The 21,492-nt window shown below is 41.2% G+C and overlaps 1 protein-coding gene across 4 annotated transcripts in view; it reads right to left on the bottom strand.

Moving 5' to 3' along the window:
- The window catches only part of MEGF11 (multiple EGF like domains 11), a 493,435-nt gene extending 473,153 nt beyond the window's left edge, over positions 1-20,282 (bottom strand). For 3 of the 4 annotated variants that reach the window (XR_011559978.1, XM_070762671.1, XM_070762669.1), the window contains exons 1-2: positions 20,222-20,282; positions 5,980-6,103 (exon numbers count right to left, since the gene is read on the bottom strand). Coding sequence is in view for 2 of the 4 variants with exons in the window: in XM_070762671.1 (XP_070618772.1) it covers positions 5,980-6,092 (113 nt within the window). In the remaining 2 variants the exon portion in view is untranslated. Of the gene's footprint in view, positions 1-963; positions 1,020-5,979; positions 6,104-20,221 lie in introns of those variants that run through there. The other variant, XM_070762672.1, reaches the window with a different exon arrangement.
- Positions 20,283-21,492: the final 1,210 nt, after the last annotated feature.

Genomic DNA, 21,492 nt, shown 5'->3' on the forward strand with positions numbered 1-21,492 from the left:
AGGTGACCAGAGAACACAGAGCATAACTGGTCAAACTCAGCCCCAGCTTGTCTAATGAAGCCGCAGTTGCAGGAATAACACGAGGAGAGATGCCTTATGCAAGTATTTGTCAACCTTTGCAGCTCGAAGATACAAGACTGACAAAAGAAAGAAAGAAAGAAAGAAAGAGGAAAGAGAGAGAGAGAACAAAAGAAAGATGGAAGGAAAGAAAGAGAGAGAGAAAGAATAAAAGAGAGGAAAGAAAAAAGAGAAAGAGAGAAAGAATGAAACTGAATGAAAGAGAGAGAGAGGGAGAAAGAGAACAAAAGAGAAAAAAGGAGAAAGAGAGAAAGAAAGAGAAAGGAAGGAAGAGGAAAAAGAGAGAGTGAGAGAAAAAGAGAAAAAGAAAGACAGAGAGAAAGCGAGAGAAAGAAAGAATGGTAGACAGAAAGAAAAAAGAGAAGGAGAGAGAAAGACAAAGAGAAGAAGAAAGAATGAAATAGAATGAACGAAAGAGAGAAAGAGAAAGAGAACAAGAGAGAGAGAGAAAGAAAAGGAAAAGAGAGAGAGTAAGAGCAAAAGAGAAAAAGAAAAACACAGAGAGAGAAAGACTGGAAGAGAGAAAGAAAGAAAAAAGAGAAAGAGGGGAGGAAAGAATGAAAGAGAGAGAAAGAAAGAGAGAAAGAGAATGTAGGAGAGAGGGAATGGGGGAGAGAGAGAGAGAGAGAGAGAAAGAAAGAAAGAAAGAAAGTCAACAATAAATTAAATCAATAAAAACAAACATAACCAAACCAATTTAAGGAGACCATTTTCTTTAAAAGTATTCAGTGAATAATATCCAGCATTCTTGTTTGTCTGGGGAAGGGCATTTGGCACCCCCAAGATGTTGCATTGAGTCAGGACCCAAACTGACTCAAACCTTAATAAAGCCCAAATTAATCATGTGGCCTCGGAGAGGTCCCATCTGAGACAAACCAGACTCACCTTCCATCCTTCTGCAGTGTATAAAATGAGGGCCCAGATTGTTGGGAACCAGATGCTGATTCTGTTAAACCGCTTAGAAAGGGCTGTAAAAGCTCTATGAAGCAGTATATAAGTCTAAGTGCTATTGCTATTTCCAGCAAAATGCTGCAGGTTTAATCTCCCAGCAAAAATAAAAAAGAAAAAAATTAATTCTGTTTGCTCTCTGGAAGGCTGCTGATTGCTTGCAGCTGTCCTGAACAGGTGGAAAGAGGCCAAACATCAGAGAGAAGTTGCAAACTTTTAACCCTTTAATCCCTGATACAAACTTCCAGCAGACGTGGTTGGTAAATCTACAGTAACTGGATTTAAACATGCCTGGGATAAACATACTGTATATCGATCCTAAAATAAAATACAGGAAATAGTGTAAGGGCAGACTAGATGGACCATGAGATCTTTTTCTGCCATCAATCTTCTATGTTTTTATGATATTTGTTGCTATCAATATTATGCAATGGTGTTGGCGATCAATATCCAACTGTGTTGCATCAATACGAATCCTAAATAAAGTCATATGAGGTTTACAGGTTTATCATTAATTTCATCCTATTTCTCTTCCAATCATCACCACTGACTAATGAATTAAACCCAATGCACAATTTATTGTTTATTTGATATAATCCTTTAGCTAATCAACAAAAAACTAAAATGAATTAGACTGTAGCACCTTAAAAATCACTTACAAGTCTTCTGAAAATATTGTCACTTTAAGGCTATCAATTTATTAGATCCTAAGAGGTGTAGGATCTGATGATTCTGATGAGCCGAGAAGAACAAGCTGTGCTAAAGAATAGACTTACTTGCTGAAGTGCATGGGGTTGATGCAGAATTGGACTTAATATAATAAATAATACTAGTTCATGTTGGGATGGTTTTTATCAAATGCTCTGCAGTCAAGGCTGAGGATTATTTTCATCAAGATGTTGATGGACTTTTCAGGCATTAAGAAAACCAACCTGGCCCAGAATTGTGCAATTAGGATGTTGAAGATCAGTGATGGGCGAACCCAACGGTGTTCGGGTTCGGCAAGTTCGGATGAACTTTATGCAAAATTCGGCCGAACCCGAACCAAACCCAAACTCAAACCTGAACGGGGAATCCCTCCCACGAAGAGATTCTGGGGGCGGAGCTTTGACGTCACCGGCAGGTTGCTAAGGACGCCAAGGTGATCACTTCCTGGATTACATGGAATCCAGGAAATGATCACCTTGGCGTCCTTAGCAACCTGCCGGTGACATCAAAGCTCTGAACGCCGAACACAATCCCAAACTTTGCCCAAAGTTTGAAAAAATTTCGGGTTCGGGTTCGGCATACCGAACACCGCAAAATTGGGTACAGACCCGAATTGTGCGAGTTTGGTTCACCCATCACTATTGAAGATCAAATTGTCTCTTGATCCAAAAGAAGAGCACCTCCCTTATGAAACCAGGTTGCAACGCCTTGGTCTCTTCAGCCTTGAAAGATGGCATTGAAGGGGTGACTTGATTGAAGTGTATAAAATCATACATGGGATAGAAAAGTTGGATAGGGAAAAAAATATTTTCTCTATCATACAATACTAGGACAAGGGGGCATTCCCTAAAGCTCATAGGTAAGAAAGTGAGGACAAATCAAGGGAAATATTTCTTCACCCAGAGGGTCCTTGGTTTATGGAATTCACTTCCAGAAGAGGTCGTGACAGCTGTCAGCCTGGATAGCTTCAAGGCAGGATTAGACAGATTCATGTATGCCAAGTGTATCGGTGGTTATTGAAATGGATGTCCATGTGCCACCTCTATGTTGGTTGAGGCAGGTAGGATTCCCTTGGGTCCCACTTGTTGGGAGTCAAGGGAAAGGGAGGGTTTTGCCTTCCCTTTCTGCTCAAGATCCCCATGTGCAATTGGTGGGCCACTGTGTGACACAGAATGCTGGACTCAATGGGCTTTGGCCTGATTCAGCAGGGCTCTTCTTAGGTTCTTATATTCTTATGTTCACTTAGACTTATATACCGCTTCAGAGTGCTTTACATAGCAATAGCAGTGTGGTTTACAATGTCAGCATATTGCCCCCAACAATCTGGGCTCCTGGAAGCCAGGTAGGGAGCAAAGAAGCTGTAGACTCCAGGGTCATGGTATCGCTAAATGATTGCAGGAACGTTCTACCCTATGTTCTCATGTTCTTAAGAGAAGATTTGTAGTTTATGGCTGGGATGCTTCTTGGTGCTCTCTGAGCTAGGTTTTTTTTTCTTGCAGACGTTTCATTACCCAACTGTGTAACATGATCATTGCTAGAAGGGAGTGGGGTTGTGCAGAGAGGAGGAGAAGGACTGTGTGGTGCTTGGTGCTCTCTGATTTGGGTTGTTTTCTTGCAGACATTTCATTAACCAGTAGATAAGATCATCAATACTAAAAGGGAATGGGATTTGGGAGAGGAGGAGGAGGAGGAGGATTTCGTGCTGTCTGAGCTTGGTTGTTTTCTTGCAGATGTTTCATTATCCAGCTAGATAACATCATCAGTGCTGATGGCTAATGAAACAAAACAAAACAACCAAGCTCTGAGAACACCAAGGATGTTCTTTGTTCCTCAGAAAGGCCTGTGTTCCATGATCTGGTTGAGACAAATTTGTTTTGCTTGCTGAGGAATTATTTTTATGTCCAAAAGTGCCTACAGAATTTCACCTGAAATAGGGTGGTAAGCTTCAAATTTTTGTTTCTAGACCCTAATTTTTCAGGGTCACAAGGGAAAGCTTCTCACCTCCATACGTCAACTACCAGCAAGAAACACCAAAAGCAGAATCTATTTAGAGCATCCTTCATTAACACAGAAAACCCAATCAGCTTGATTATTATTTTATGATCCCACGTGCTCCTCTTTGACCTCGCCCTAACTCAATCTTTTGGCTTGATTTATTACCCATCTAAGTATCCCAGTCATCCTGGCCTGGACAGCCAATCAATTCTAGTATTTAATTTTTGTTTTTCCTTGATTGGATCCCCAGGTTGCTGACTTCTTTCACATAAAATCAATATTGTATTCTTGGACTCAAAGTGTACTGTGCTACAGAACTGCAAAACAATACAAAATTACAGGTTTCATTTCCACTCTCATTTGTTCTTGAAAACTCTGTGTTATGTGGTCAAAAGGAAGGGAGGGAGGGAGGGAAGGAGGGAGGGAGGAAAGGAAGGAAGGAAGGAAGGAAGGAAGGAAGGAAGGAAGGAAGGAAGGCCTGGTACATCCATTTAAGCTGGCAAAGGCTTTCTACCCATAGCTTCTACCTACTATTTTAGCAGATGTAATTGGTCCAAGAGACCCTTAAATTGTGTCCCACTGTTTCCAAGACAGCACTCTTCCTTCCTGAGCAAAAGAGATCTTTTATACTGACAATCACTCCATCTTTATTATATAAATAATAATATAAATACATACTGTACTTACCATAATATAAATACATACTGTACATACCAGTACATACATGCAAAAATTCAAAACCCCACCTCTGGACTTCCATGTTTTTGCGATGGTGCGATTTCGCTGAGGCTTCCCTCGCTGGAAAACCCCCTCCAAACTTCCGTTGCCAGTGGAGTGCCCGTTTTTGCGATCCTGGGATTCCCCTCCTGGGATTTCCCTACAGCATCGCAAAAACGCGGAAGTCCGGAGGTGGGGTTTCCCATGGAGGGGAGCTTCAGGGGAATCCCACCAGCACAAAAACGGGCGCTTTGGCTTGAAAAAGGGGTAAATTTTGGGCTTGCACGCATTAATCGGTTTTCCATTGATTCCTATGGGAAACATTGTTTCGTCTTACGAACTTTTCACCTTACGAACCTCCTCCCGGAACCGATTAAGTTCATAAGACGACGTATCACTATACTTTATGCTTTCTTCTGCAGCTGAGCTTTATGGGGATGCTGACTTCAATTTTCCAGCAGGACTTGGCACCTGCCCACACTGCCAAAAAGCACCAAAACCTGGTTCAATGACCATAGGAATACTGTGCTTGATTGGCCAGCAATCTCGCCTGACCTGAGAGAATCTATGGGGCATTGCCAAGAGAAAGATTAGAGACATGAGACCAGACAATGCAAAGAGCTGAAGGCTGCCATTGAAGCATCCTGTTCTTCCTTAACACCCCAGCAGTGCCACAGGCTGATAGCATCCATGCCACACCACATTAAGGCAGTAATTGCTGCAAAAGAGACCCAAACCAAGTACTGAGTACATATGCATGCTTATACTTTTCAGAGGTCCAATATTATTCTATGTACAATCCTTGTTTTATTGATTGCGCATAATATTCTAATTTTCTGAGATGGGGGATTTGGGGTTTTCATGAGCCTTGCATGTAATGAGTCTCTCTCATATATTACGTTTCACCTTTTAAGTTGCATTACTGAAATAAATGAAATTAATTTTATGAGTTTCACCTGTATATTCTGTGTGTATATGTACTCCTATTTATGTGTATGTATGTGGGTGTATGTATATGTGTGTGCATAGTTCCCTCTAAGCTGAGCAGTGAGCAATCGCTCACTTAAAAATCACCATCAACTCAGAGTTTTCCAAACCTGCCCAGAAGCCGAGAGGGAAGGAGAGAGAGAGGAAGAGAGGAAGAGAGAGAAACAGATAGAAAAAAGAGAGGAAGGAAAAGAGAAAGAAAAAGAATGGGAGTAAGGAAGAGAGAAAGAAAATCAAAATCTAGTTTGAAACTAGCTCAACTATTTAAGTGGCATTTTGATATTGATAGAGTTGTCCTATTATGAGCTCACTGTTATAGACACACAGTACAGTATTTTATTTTGAAATTCTCTGAGGGTGGGTTTTTTATTTGTTTGTTTGTTTGTTTGTTTGTTTATTATTTCTGTGCCGCCCAGTCCCAAAGGGACTGCCGCTCAGACACTATACTTTTCCGCCCACCCCCCAAAAAACTTAGAGGGAACACTGTGTGTGTGTATGCTTGTAGGCATATATCTGCTGATGTTCTGCTTAAAGAAAATGTCTTACCTTTCCCAGTGGCTGCAAACATTTGGATCATCTGGGTTTAAGGAGAGGCTTTTTTTCAGAAGGAGGGAGAGCACAAAGACTCTGAAATTCCACCACAAGAGAAGGAAGACCATCTTTGCGGTATCTGAATCAAGAAAAGGAAAAAAAAAACAGCATTGGACAAACAGGTCACTGTTTCCTACTAAATCAACCAGTTGTATTTCAAGCTAAGGCCTATTTTAGCATTCTGAAAGGAGGCAGAAAATGAGAGCACAAAAAACGAATCCATTCATCTTCAATTCTACACATACTTAAGGAAAGAAGGATCCATGACCAAATCCTTTCAGCCCATATATTCAAATAGTTAATCCTCTCTCCTCCAGGAATCAACTATTAATTCTCAAAGCCAATGATTTGGGGGCAGTTTCATCCTCAGTTTTTAAAATAAAACACTTTCCACTTTCCCCCCCTGATACAAAGAGCTCTTGCTTCATTTTTATAGTGGTTGTGTCTTGTTAGTTAAGCCAGTATTTCTCAACCTCAGAAACTCTAGGATATGTGGACTTTAACTTCCAGAATTCCCCATGGCTGGCTGGGGAATTCTGGGAGTTGAAGTCCGAACATCTTAAAAAGTTGCTAAGGCTGGGAAACACTGATTGAGAGACTAAATCCTTATTCCTCCTCTTCCTATGAACAAATCACCTCAGCATCCTTTTTACACAGTGGTCCCTTTCCTGTTGGCTGGGGAATTCTGGGAGTTGAAGTCCGCACATCTTGAAAAGTTGCTAAAGTTGAGAAACACTGATTGAGAGACTAAATTCTTATTCCTCCTCTCCATATGAACAAATCACCTCAGCATCCTTCTTACGCAGTGGTCCCTTTCCTGCTGGCTGGGGAATTCTGGGAGTTGAAGTCCGCACATCTTGAAAAGTTGCTAAGGTTGAGAAACACTGATTGAGAGACTAAATCCTTATTCCTCCTCTCCATATGAACAAATCACCTCAGCATCCTTCTTGCACAGTGGTCCCTTTCCTGCTGGCTGGGGAATTCTGGGAATTGAAGTCCGCAGATCTTAAAAAGTTGCTAAAGTTTGCCTAACTAACAGATTGAAGCTAATTAATCTAATTATTTCAGATTGTGAGTCACTTTCTGTCTTGCCAGCAGAGCAGGTTAATTTATGGCTTTATTGTCCAACATTTGGACAATAATTGGACAACTGTCAAACTATTTATTAAGTATGCAAACTATTTATTAAATATGCACTACTATTAATCTTTGTTCCCATCACTCATCTCCTCCCACAAATGAATGTATGACTGTAACTTTGTTGCTTTTATCCTTGCAATTAATATTGACTAGCTCCTAATACCATTGCATTGCTTATTTGTACCCGTACTATCATTAAATGTTGTACTTCACAATCTGAGGTTAGTTGGGGGAAAGATCAGAAGCAACATGAGAAAATATTATTTTACTGAAAGAGTAGTAGATGTTTGGAACAAACTTCCAGTAGACGTGGTTGGTAAATCCACAATAACTGGATTTAAACATGCCTGGGATATCCATCCTAAGATAAAACACAGGAAATAATGTAAAGGCAGACTAGATGGACCACGAGGCCTTTTTCTGCCATCAATCTTCTATGTTTCTATGTTTCTACCTTATGATACTTTTATGTACACTGAGAGTATATGCACCAAGATGAATTCCTTGTGTGGCTAATCACCCTTGGCCAATAACATTCTGTTCTGTTCTATTCTATTTCTGGCACTGGTTGGCATTTTACAGGGAATTTTGGGAGTTGAAGTCCACACACCTTAGAGTTGCTGACATGGAAAAACACTGACCTAAGCGGCTTCATCTCATGGCTATTAATTGAACTGAATTTCAGATTAATTGAATTGAAGTCAATTGAAGTTCAGATCTTATTAAGAGTCATAGAAGGCAAAAAAAAATTATTTAACCAAGGCTCTAAAAGATTGTACTGTTAGTGTTATAAATCCTTGTTCGTTCTGTTCCCTGGATAAGAGTCTCTCTTGTTTTTTTAATAATCCATATGTGCTATTGTTAAATTATTAAAAAACAAAGAAATATTTTAAAATACTGCTATATTTAAAAACTGGGCAAAGAAAAACATAAGTCACTTTAAAGTGATATTTAAAGTTTGCATCGAACAGTCATAGAAACATAGAAACATAGAAACATAGAAGACTGACGGCAGAAAAAGACCTCATGGTCCATCTAGTCTGCCCTAATACTATTTCCTGTATTTTATCTTACAATGGATATATGTTTATCCCAGGCATGTTTAAATTCGGTTACTGTGGATTTACCAACCACGTCTGCTGGAAGTTTGTTCCAAGGATCTACTACTCTTTCAGTAAAATAATATTTTCTCATGTTGCCTTTGATCTTTCCCCCAACTAACTTCAGATTGTGTCCCCTTGTTCTTGTGTTCACTTTCCTATTAAAAACACTTCCCTCCTGAACCCTATTTAACCCTTTAACATATTTAAATGTTTCTATCATGTCCCCCCTTTTCCTTCTGTCTTTCAGACTATACAGATTGAGTTCATTTAGTCTTGCCTGATACGTTTTATACTTAAGACCTTCCACCATTCTTGTAGCCCATCTTTGGACCCGTTCAATTTTGTCAATATCTTTTTGTAGGTGAGGTCTCCAGAACTGAACACAGTACTCCAAATGTGGTCTCACCAGCGCTCTGTATAAGGGGATCACAATCTCCCTCTTCCTGCTTGTTATACCTCTAGCTATGCAGCCAAGCATTCTACTTGCTTTTCCTACCGCCTGACCACACTGCTCACCCATTTTGAGACTGTCAGAAATCACTACCCCTAAATCCTTCTCTTCTGAAGTTTTTGCTAACACAGAACTGCCAATGCAATACTCAGATTGGGGATTCCTTTTCCCCAAGTGCATTATTTTACATTTGGAAACATTAAACTGCAGTTTCCATTGCTTTGACCATTTATATAGTAAAGCTAAATCATTTACCATATTATAGACCCCTCCAGGAATATCAACCCTATTGCACACTTTAGAGTCATCGGCAAATAGGCAAACCTTCCCTACCAGACCTTCCCCTATGTCACTCACAAACATATTAAAAAGAATAGGACCCAGAACAGACCCTTGTGGCACACCGCTTGTAACCTGTCTCTGCTCAGAATACTCGCCATTAACAATAACTCTCTGATGTCTATGCTTCAGCCAGCTTGAAATCCACTGAACTATCCAGGGATTAAGTCCAATCTTCACTAATTTATCCATCAGCTCTTTATGTGGAACCGTATCAAAGGCTTTGCTGAAGTCCAGATAGGCAATATCCACGGCACCACCTTGATCCAACACCTTTGTGACATAGTCAAAGAAATCAATGAGATTAGTCTGACATGATTTAATAGTTCAGTGGATTTCAAGCTGGCTGAAGCATAGACATCAGAGAGTTATTGTTAATGGCGAGTATTTAATAATACTTGTTGATTTCTGTTTAAGTTCTAAAAACTTAAAAATACTCCACATTTGGGTGATTGGTAACCTGTATGCATTTATTAGGCTTTCAGCATATTGGGACCACCGGATCAACATTTGTGACCTTCCCCATGGCATCCTACCAGCAAAGTCTTGTTTGTAGGATGAGACTGAGGAAGTATGATTTTAATGTTATGGGGCTTAGATGTTGTTTTAATGTATTAGATTTGTTATATTGTTATCATTATTTTTAGCTTTGAGGTGAGTTACTTTTCATTTTCGGAGAAGGGCAGCATACAAATCTAAATAATAATAATAATAATAATAATAATAATAATAATAATAATAATAATAATAATAATAGAACTGGTGGGATCATAAGCCCAAAAAAGTGGTTGAAAATGAGCAAGCAAAACGACGGTGGGACTTCCGACTTCAGACTGACCGAATTCTGAAGCATAACACACCAGACATCCTGATCGTGGAGAAAAAGAAAGTATGGATCATCGACATCGCAATCCCAGGAGACAGCAGAATTGAGGAGAAGCAGCTAGAGAAATTAGTGAAATACGAAGATCTAAAAATCAAGCTGCAACGATTCTGGCATAAGCCAGTGAAAGTAGTCCCAGTGGTCCTTGGCACGCTGGGCGCAGTGCCAAAGGATCTCAGCGGACATTTGAAAACCATCGGAATTGACAAAATCTCCATCTGTCAATTGCAAAAGGCCGCTTTACTGGGATCAGCAAACATAATTCGCCGCTACATCACGCAGTCCTAGGTGCTTGGGAAGCGCCCGACTGGTGATGAAATACGAAATCCAGCATAGTGATCTCGTTTGCTGTGTTGTACTGACATAATAATAGTAGTAACAACAACAACAACAACTGGGTGGTGTGCAGGACAAAGTGAATTAGCAGCAGGGTAAATTAGAACCCACCCCTGGTTGATAGGAACCTTGGAGGTCTTCTAGTCCAACCCCTTGTTCAAGCAGAAGACCTTATACCATTTCAGATAAATGACTTTCTTTTTTTTTTTTAAAGCTTCCAGTGATAGAGCTCCCACAACTTCTGGGGACAAGCTGTTCTACTGGTTAATTGTTCTCACTGTCAGGAAATTTCTCCTTAGTTCTAGGTTGCTTCTTTCCTTAATTAGTTTCCCTCCATTGCTTTGGAGAGCCGATTGTCTTCTTTTTCTTTGTGGCAGCCCCCCAAATATTGAAACGCTGCTATAATGTCACCCCACCATGTCTCAATTGCAGTCATAAATCACGGATTATGCGCATACCACCTCTATAAAGTATTTTGTGCCACCTTTTTTTCCTCACGGCAATTTGTAGCTTGAAATAAATTCCATTTATTTTTTTCCAATTTCCTTCTTACTAGTCTACTAAAATATTTCTCAGCCGAGAAGTTGAAATCCACACGTCTTAAAATTGCTAAGGTTGAGAAATACTGGTCTATTATAATTGACTTCCTTGAAATTCTGCGTCCATTTTATCACTTGATTTTTAACAAGATACTGTCAAAAGAGACAAAATGGCCGCCACAATGGTGACGTCAAAGCTTCATTTGATTTTTACGTGCATTTTTATGAAGCTTTGATCTCACCATTGTAGTTGACATGTTGGCTTCTTTTTTAATGGTACCCTGCAGACATCCCTGAGATGAGGTGACAAAAAACACAGATTTTCCAGCCCTCAAGAATGCTGCATGTCTGTGTTGTTTGTATGTCTCTAGTGTGAGGAGAATCTTAGAGGCGATAGGATAGCTATTTTCTGGTACTTGAGGGGCTGTCATAAAGAGGAATGGGTCAAACCTATTTTCCAAAACACCAGAGGACAGGACAAGAAGCGGTGGGTGGAAGCTCATTAAAGGGAGACCCAACCTAGAACTAAGAAGAAAATTCCTGAATTGAAGTCCACAATTCTTAAAGTTGCCAAGACTTGATATACTTACTATAGATTATTCTACCAATCTAGTATGCTGATCCGGACCAAAGCTACATTTCATTTCTATTCAACTTTTTGTGAAATTAATTAATTAATTAATGTGTAATTAATTAATTAATTAATTAATTAATCACCATTCCATCACCCATCATATTTAGTAGCTTTCCTCTGTGAAACGTTAAAAAACTTAATTTGGTAACAGTTTTGGAGGTCTCAGGTCATGCACAGAGGTAGCGGTTTTACAGGGCAAAACAATGCAAGGGGTGGACGTTTATTTAACTTAGAACAAAGGAGAAAAGTGGACCGGCTCCCCCCCCACTCCCAGAAGTTATATGCTGCAATGTCATGCCTGTCAGTGACTACTTCAGCTTCAACCACAACAACACAAGAGCACACAACAGATTTAAACTTAATATTAACCACTCCAAACTTGACTGTAAAAAATACGACTTCTGTAACTGAGTTGTCGAAGCGTGGAACTCATTACCGAACTCCATAGTGTCATTCCCAAACCCCCAACATTTTACCCTTATATTATCCACAATTGACCTTTCCAGATTTCTAAGAGGTCAGTAAGGGGTGTACTTAAGTGCACTAGTGTGCCTTCCATCCCCTGTCCTATTGTTCTCCTATATCTCCTATACCTTTCTTCTTTTCCTATATTTCTTCTATTCTTTCATTGATATATTTTATTCCTATTTCTTTTCTTCTATTCTTTCTTAGATATATTTTTCTATGAGTATATCCTCTACAACCTTCATTATATATTTACTATATGTATACCCAATATAACCCTTATTGTGTAACGGACAAAATTTATTTATTTTATTTATTTATTGGATTTGTATGCTGCCCCTCTCCGTAGACTCAGGGCAGCTAACAACAGTAATAAAAACAGCATATAACAATCCAATATTAAAACAGTTAAAAACCCTTATTATAAAACCAAACATACATACAGACATACCATGCATAGAATTGTAAACGCCTAGGGGGAAGGAGTGTCTCAGTTCCCCCATGCCTGGCGGCAGAGGTGGGTTTTAAGAAGCTTACGAAAGGCAAGGAGGGTGGGAGCAATTCTAATCTCTGGGGGGAGTTGGTTCCAGAGGGCCAGGGCCACCACACAGAAGGCTCTTCCCCTGGGTCCCGCCAAGCGACATTGTTTAGTTGACGGGACCTGGAGAAGGCCAACTCTGTGGGACCTAACTGGTCGCTGGGATTCGTGCAGCAGAAGGCGGTCCCTGAGATAATCTGGTCCGGTGCCATGAAGGGCTTTATAGGTCATAACCAACCAACCAAAATCAATCAATCAATAAAATAAATAAATAAATAAATGCTCCAGCACGGGAGGTTTTCAAAAAGAAATTGGACAGCCGTTTGTCCGGAATGCTAGAGGGCAACAATGCCGAAAGTGCATGTGTGAGCACTGTTGCACGAGTGCCCACACACATAATGCAATGCCCCTCTTTCACTTCCCATCCTGCACATGCGTGCAGGCCCCACACGCAATGCCCCTCCTCCGTTTTGCCCTCACATTTCAAAACAGCTGAGGGGGAAAGTCTCCCATCCCCAAACGGAGCTGGGAGAGGGGGAAAGCCTTGCGTGCCCAAACAGTACAGAGGTGAATCTCTAGAAATCCAGGAATCCAGTAGAATTTATCTACTATATAAGTGTATGTACACACACGCACACATAGCTCTTCTAAAATTATACACATTCAACCTCATTTACTGTGATAGGAAAAACGTACCCAGAGCCCAGAAGGGAAAAAAAGAAAAAAAAATCATAATTTTACTACTGGTACTGTGTACATGACCAAAATTTTGCTACTGGTACTGCGTACCTGACCGTACCTGTAGGAGCCCACCTGGGTGGGGAACTGAAGGAAAAGTTAGTATCGGTTTGACCACAGTTCGTATCCATCATGTCTCTATTAATAAATTGGAACTTGGAAGAAGGCCAAGATTTGGACTCTGATTTATTTCTTGGATGTTTATTGGGATGCTGACACTATGATTCTATCTTCTATGATTAAGACATGATACAAATAAAAAAACTGACCTCTTTTCACAATATCAACGTTCTCTGAAATACATCAGCTTTCATGATAGACTGGTTGTTACATGTGAGACAACTACTCTATCAACTAGCAATTGTGTGTCTAATGTTTCTGAGACAAGCAATATGGACTTCTTTATAAAGAATTTGATTGTTTCATTGTAGAATTTTCATTAACAACTTTGGAGACTATCCATGCCAGGGCACAGAATCAAATAGAGAATTATGGTTCATGGTTGACTCAGCCTTCCATCCTTCCGAGGTGGGTAAAATGAGGACCCGGATTGTGGGGGCAATAGGCTGGCACTGTTAAAAAGTGCTATTGCTAACATGTTGTAAGCCACCCTGAGTCTAAGGAGAAGGGCGGCATAAAAATCGAATAAATAAATAAATAAATAAATAAATAAATTAATTAATCTGGAGCGTCTACACAGGCACAAGAGGGTCAAGTCAGATCCCCCTATCACTCCTTGAATGCTGTTGAATGTTATCTAGTCTTACCCAGATGCGAACTGTTAGTGGAAACAAAGAAACATAGAAACATAGATGAGTGACGGCAGAAAAAGACCTCATGGTCCGTCTAGTCTGCCCTTATAATATTTCCTGTATTTTATCTTAGGATGGATCTATGTTTATCCCAGGCATGTTTAAATTCAGTTACTGTGGATTTACCAACCACGTCTGCTGGAAGTTTGTTCCAAGGATCTACTACTCTTTCAGAAATATAATATTTTCTCATGTTGCTTTTGATCTTTCCCCCAACTAACTTCAGATTGGGCCCCCGTGTTCTCTTGTGTTCACTTTCCTATTAAAAACACTTCCCTCCTGAACCCTATTCAACCCTTTAACATATTTAAATGTTTCGATCAGGTCCCCCCTTTTCCTTCTGTCCTCCAGACTATACAGATTGAGTTCATGAAGTCTTTCCTGATACGTTTTATGCTTAAAACCTTACACCATTCTTGTAGCCCGTCTTTGGACACGTTCAAGTTTGTCAATATTTTTTGGTAGATGAGGTCTCCAGAACTGAACATAGTATTCCAAATGTGGTCTCGCCAGCGCTCTATATAGCGGGATCACAATCTCCCTCTTCCTGCTTGTTATACCTCTAGCTATGCAGCCAAGCATCCTACTTGCTTTTCCTACCGCCCGACCACACTGCTCACCCATTTTGAGACTGTCAGAAATCACTACTCCTAAATCCTTCTCTTCTGAAGTTTTTGCTAACACAGAACTGCCTGTACAATACTCAGATTGAGGATTCCTTTTCCCCAAGTGCATTATTTTACATTTGGAAACATTAAACTGCAGTTTCCATTGCTTTGACCATTTATCTAGTAAAGCTAAATCATTTACCATATTACAGATGCCTCCAGGAATATCAACTCTATTGCACACTTTAGAGTCATCGGCAAATAGGCAAACCTTCCCTACCAAACCTTCCCCTATGTCACTCACAAACACATTAAAAAGAATAGGAGAAGATTATTATCTATAGGCTGGATTGAACTTTTGAGGTGTGGGTCTAGTTGTTTGCTCCTGGCACCAACTAGGCACCACCTTAGAAAAGAGGGAAGGGGTTTACTATTTATTTATAAATGTGGCTTCCTTTGCCTCTGGATGTGTGGGCATGTGATTTTCTTGTTGGTAGCTCCTCAGTTGGGTCATTATTTGTTGTAACTCGGGTAATGAAATATTTGCAAGATATTTCTGCTGTTGTTATAAGTCGGGTAATGAAATGTCTGCAGAAAAGCAACCAAGCTCAGACAGCACTAAGCAATCCACAGTTCAGCCCTGAGCTACAAATATTTTTCCTATTGGTACAAACAACGTGCCTGAGATTTGAAAACCCACTGGCAGTGGTGGGTTGCTCTTGGTTCGGCCCGGTCCTGTGAACTAGTAGCTCCTCCCACCCGCCCGGGACGCTTCTGCGCATGCACGCATGTATGCAAGAGTGAGCGAACAGGTAGCAACGGGGTTTAGAACACACTACTGCCCACCGGGGTCCATCTACCCCACCCAGAAACTTCTTCTTGAGCAATCAGGGCCTGTTCTTTAGGCCCACAATATCTCTGATAAAACAATTTTAATTCTATGCATTGTTTCAAGATTTTTTTCTAACCATGTTTGAATCTGACTTCAATATTCTTTGGCCTCTGCACATACGATAGAAAGAACCTGGTATTTGCTGACATTTCCAACATTTCATAGACTTATCTTTAAACATTTTAGCTATTCTTTCTGGTGACATGTGCCACCTATAAATCATTTTATACATATTCTCTTTATGTGCTGTTGCCATAGTTAATTTATAATTTATAAATTATAAATTAACTAGATCCTTTGCTTCCTGAACTCCTTGATTTGCCCTGCTGGAATTCTTGCTTTGCAGCTGTGCTGGACTACTTGCAGCCAGAAGTTGCTGTAGGTGTGTGTGTGTGTGTGTATCTGTGTGTGTGTGATCACTTTGCTCTGAAATTTGCCAGAAACATGGGATGTTTTGAGGAATTCAGAACAATAAAGGGTCGCTTTGAACTGCCTGTGATACCTATACCCAGTAATGGGCAGCCAAAATTTTTACTGCCACACTGTGGGTGTGGCTTCTTTTGTTGGTGTGGCTTAATGGTCATGTGACTGGGTAGGAGTGGCATGCCAGCCATGTGATCAGGTGGGAGTGGCTTGAACAATCATCATAATTCAAGGGAACTGTTAAGTCCTCGATTTACAACCTTACCAGTGTCGCTTGCTGGGGTGACAATTTGCTTCGCGTTTCCCGTGCTCTCCTTCCTGAGTTGCCCCCCTGCCTCAGGCTGGGTAGCTAGGTGAACGGGTGATGCCAGAAGCATAAATGCTGCCAGCGCCGCTTCCAACCTCGCCTTCTGCTTGCAATTCAGGTGGGAAGTGGCCGGGTGAGGCTGGAGGGGAGCCGGGTAGGAGAGAGGAAAGCTCGTCCGAGGCCAGGAAGGAGGAAAGAGGAGAAAAGCAAGGAGTGCAGAAGCAGTAGCAGCAGCAGGGGGGAAAAAGGAGAGCCTAGCCGAGACCAGTAATCCAGGAAGTGACAGCCACCCTGTCCTGCCTGCTGCCCATCCCTGCCTCTACATCACATTACACATCTGTTGATTGTTGTATTCTGGTCAGTGAGTATAATAAAGGTAGCTGTGTATGTGTAGTTGTTTTGAGATAGCCCAAAACCTTGCGATGTGTTTGAATTAAAGACTCTCTTATTCAAATCTTCTTTCAAAATTTCATTCCTCCAAAATGACTACAGGTAGTTCTCAACTTACAATCACTTGTTTAGTGATAGTTCAAAGTTACAACGACACTGAAAAAAGTGACTTAGGATGATTTTCCACACTGATGACCATTGCAGCATCCCCATGATAATGTGATCAAAATTTGCAGATGCTTGGCAAATGGCATATGTTCTACCTGTCAATGACTATTTCAGTTTCAATCGCAACAACACAAGAGCACGCAACAGATTCAAACTTAATATTAACCGCTCGAAACTTGACTGTAAAAACTATGACTTCAGCAACCGAGTTGTCGAAGCGTGGAACTCATTACCTGACTCAGTAGTGTTGACTCCTAACCCCAAACATTTTTCCCTTAGACTATCCACGATTGACCTCTCCAGGTTCCTTAGAGGTCAGTAAGGGGCATGCATAAGTGCAACAGTGTGCCTTCCATCCCCTGTCCAATTGTCTCTCCTTATCTCATTTATCTTTTCTTCCTTTCAAATATGTTCACCTATACTTTTATATCTTTTCTTCTATTCTTTTCTTTACTTATATTATTACATATCTTTCTCTTCAATGTGTATTATGTATTGGGATAGATAGATAGATAGATAGATAGATAGATAGATAGATAGATAGATAGATAGATAGATAAATAAATATAATCTTTTGTGAGATTCTGACAAAGTCAATGTCAGAAGCCAGATTCTCTTAGCCACCATGTTACTAACTGTTGTGGTTCAGCCTGGGACCCCTCCGGGAATGGCTGATTTGCTGTCGGTGTCCAGCTCAGAGGCTGAGGACCAGGAGGGGCAGACTGACGAAGAAGCTGAATCCCAGGCTGAAGATGAAGGACAGCCAGAGTTCCACCAGGGGGAGCTCTCCCCAGCAAGCAGCCTGGATTCCCTGGGGGAAGATGCTAGTGACTTCATAGATATGCGACAGAGGAGAGCTAACGAGAGAAGAACGCAATTGGCTAGGTATTTCCAGCATTAGTGGTTGCAGCTGGGTTTGGGTGTGGTGCTCTTGGGAAAGGATAAAAGGTGGCCCCACCCTTCCTGGCTTGTGGAGTTTTATCTTGGAGATTCGTGAGACCTGTCTGTGAACTTTGGTGGCTACAATCCTGGTTTGTGCCTTGGACTATTGAAACCTTGGGGGGGGGTGCCAGCAAGCAGCTTGTGAAATTGACTGGACATCAGGACCCTGTTGTACGTATCTGTAACCTGTCTGCTGTGAAGACAGGTTTTCCTTTGTGCTTATTTTTTTTCCTGCTATAAACTACTTTTGGATTTTACCAGAGTGTCTGGCTGTTTTTTCAGTGGGTGTGGAGGTCTGGGAAAACCCAGACAGAACACTAACTTAACAACTGCAATGATCCAATGAACAAAAGAGTGGCAAGAGTGGTCATAAAATGGGGCAAATCTCACTTAGCAACTTTTTTGCTTGGCCAAGGAAATTTTGGGCCCAACTTTGGTCGTTTAAGTGAGGATTGTCTGTATTCAGAAGTCTGCTGCTGAGCATCCCAAGAGGTTGAAATCTCTGCTATTATTTCTTTCCACTGATTCCTGATGTGAAACTTGCATCCCATTTTTTTTTTGGCTGAAGGTTCAACCAAGGTTGGCCAGCATCACTGGTGGACTGGGGGACCCAAGGAAGCCACGGCCATTTTCATACCATAGAGTAACAAACGATAATTGGACCAGAAGTTATTTAACTATGCCAGCTTTATGAAAGTGGGTTATAAATGAGATACAGAAATGATTATAAATAATGAAATGAAATGAAATAAAATGATGAAATGCATGGAAGCAACAAAGTAGACAATGAGAAGACAAAACTTAAAATTTGATTTAACATGCATTTAAAATTAATTTAATTTCAGCTGTTGTACTTCTATTCATGCAGAATTAAAATTAAATTAATTCTAGGAATCTATTATGATTCTTGGCTCCAGTTGTTAGTAGGCTGGACCAGATGAAACGTGCCTGACTTTGAAAAGCTGAAGCTAAACAAAGATGGACTCGGCTATTATAACGATGGGAAGCCAACCAGAAGTCCCAGGATTCTAAGCTACCTTAAGTAGTTCGACTGTTGCCGCATCTCCCTGGTCACATGATCAAAATTCACACGCTTGGCATCCGACCATGGGTGGGCTACTGCCCGGATGGGAGGGAACACAGTGGGGTAGCAAAAATGGAGCTCTACCCCCAAGCACCCAATTTGCACTGAAAGATGTTGAAAGAAAATGCAGGGCGTCCTGCGTAAGCCACGCCCACAGTGTGGTAGTAAAAATTTTGGTAGTCCTTCACTGCATCTGACTCATATTTATGAATGTTGCAGTGTAAATGCAGTGCAGATTGTTGCAGTTGTAAAATGGGGCAAAACTCACTTGTTTAGCAACAGAAATTTTGGGCTCAATTGTAGTCATGGGTTGAGGACTACCTTTACTCAGGGAACTGGCAACCTGCTGTTACATGCAACCCATAAATGACTTCCTTTCAAAGGTAACTGGCATTCACAGAAGTATCACTCAGTTAAGCATCCATATTAACCTTAATAGAAAATAGAATTCTTTATTGGCCAAATGTGATTGCACACACAAGGAATTTGTCTTTGGCGCAGATGCTCTCAGTGTACATTAAAAAAAAGAGACCTTTGTCAAGAATCATGAGGCACAAGACTTAATGATTGTCATAGGAGTAAATAAGCAATGAGGAAACAATCAATATTAATAAAAATCTTAAAGATACACGCAACAAGTTACAGTTATGCAGCCATAAGTTCGAGAAAATGGGTGATAGGAATGCTAAGAAAAAACTAGTAGTAATAATATTGCAGACTTAGTAAATAGTTTGACAGTGTTGAGGGAATTAGCAGAGTGATGGTGTTCGGGGGGAAATTGTTCTTGCTGGTCTAGTTGTCTTGGTGCGCAGTGCTCTGTAGCGACGTTTTGAGGGTAGGAGTTGAAATAGTTTATGTCCAGGATTAGTGATAGGCGAACCCAACGGTGTTTGGGTTCGGCAAGTTCGGACTAACTTTATGCAAAATTCAGCCGAACACGAACCGAATCTGAATTCGAACCCGAATGGGGAATCCCTCCCACGAAGAGATTCTAGGGGCGGAGCTTTGACATCACCAGCAGGTTGCTAAGGACGCCAAGGTGATCACTTCCTGGATTAGATGGAATCCAGGAAGTGATCACTTTGGCGTCCTTAGCAACCTGCCGGTGACATCATACCTCCAAATGGCGAATATGACCCCGAACTTTGCCCGAAGTTTGAAAAAATTTCGGGTACATATTTGGCATACGGAACACCGCAAAATTCGGTTCAGTTTGCCCATCACTATCCAGGATGCGAGGGGAAACAGAACAGCAGAACCAATATTTCCTTCGTTTGCTTGGTAACAGATCAAAGACGAAATCAGTATTCCTTCATTTCCTATAGTAAACCCTATTTAATACCAGAGAGTCTTTATTCAACTAAAGAAAGTCAGTTGAAGCAAACTAGAATTTCAGCCTTCTCACCTCAGTATGCTTTGAATCCCTCGTAGCTATGGATGGGCCAAGTTCAACGTCTTCATGGATGGGCAGAAGAAAGAAACATGACCCCAAAGATGTTCTTTGAAAGCTGCAATGAGACAATTGCAGGTACAATTCAACAAATGAGGAAGAGTCAGAGGGATTAAGAAACAAAAGTTCTAGGAAAACACACCTGTCTGAATCAGATTATAGATTATTAGAGGTGAAAGAGATCTTGTAGGTCATCTAGTACAACCCCCCTCCCCAGTCTAGCAGAAGTTCCTACGCCATTTCGGACAAATGGCAGTCCAATCTCCCTTTGAAAGTCTCAAGTGTTGGAGCTCTCACAACATCTGCTGGCAAGCTGTTCCACTGGTTGATCGCTCTCACTGTCAGAAAATTTCCCCTTATTTCCAGGTTGAATCTCTCCCTGGTCAACTTCCATTCATTATTCCTTGTCTGGTCTTCGGGTGCCTTGAAAACAGCTTGACATTTTCCTCTCTGTGGCAGCCCCTCAAATATTGGAACACTACTATCACGTCTCCCCTGGTCCTTCTCTTCACCAGAATGACCATGCCCAGTTTCTGCAACCGGTTTAAGATTTTTTTTGCCTCTTCTTCCAAACTATTTTCACCTTACAAACCCAAGCTGCCGCCACCCGTTTTTGCGCTGCTGGGATTTCCCTGCAGCATTGCAAAAAGACAGAAGTCCGGAGGTGGGATTTCCCATGGAGGGGAGCCTCAGGGGAATCCCAGCAGCGCAAAAACGGGCGCTTCGCTGGCAACCGAGATCCGGAGGTGGGGTTTGCCAGAGAGGGGAGCCTCAGTGAAATCGCAGCATCACAAAAACCCAGAAGTCCGGAGGTGGAGTTTCAAGGACTTCCGTGTTTTTGCGATGCTGCAATTTCGCTGAGGCTCCCCTCCATGGGAAACCCAACTTCTGGACTTTCGTTGCCAGCAATGCACCCATTTTTTCACTGCTGGGATTCCCCTGCAGCATCACAAAACTGGAGGTGGGGTTTCCCTTGGAGGGGAGCCTCAGGGAAATCCCAGCAGCGCAAAAACGGGCACTTTGGCTGGCAAAAGGGGTGAGTTTGGGGCTTGCACGCATTAATCGCTATTCCATTGATTCCATTGTTTCATCTTACAAACTTTTCATCTTACAAACCTCATCCCGGAACCAATTAAGTTCGTAAGACAAGGTATCACTGTACTAACTTTTAAACTTTTAAGACTTTAAACTACAGATTCCAACTGCAAGAAACTATTCACCATTCC

The sequence above is a fragment of the Erythrolamprus reginae genome, chromosome 10 (assembly GCF_031021105.1).
Source record: "Erythrolamprus reginae isolate rEryReg1 chromosome 10, rEryReg1.hap1, whole genome shotgun sequence".
Classification (NCBI taxonomy): domain Eukaryota; kingdom Metazoa; phylum Chordata; class Lepidosauria; order Squamata; family Dipsadidae; genus Erythrolamprus; species Erythrolamprus reginae.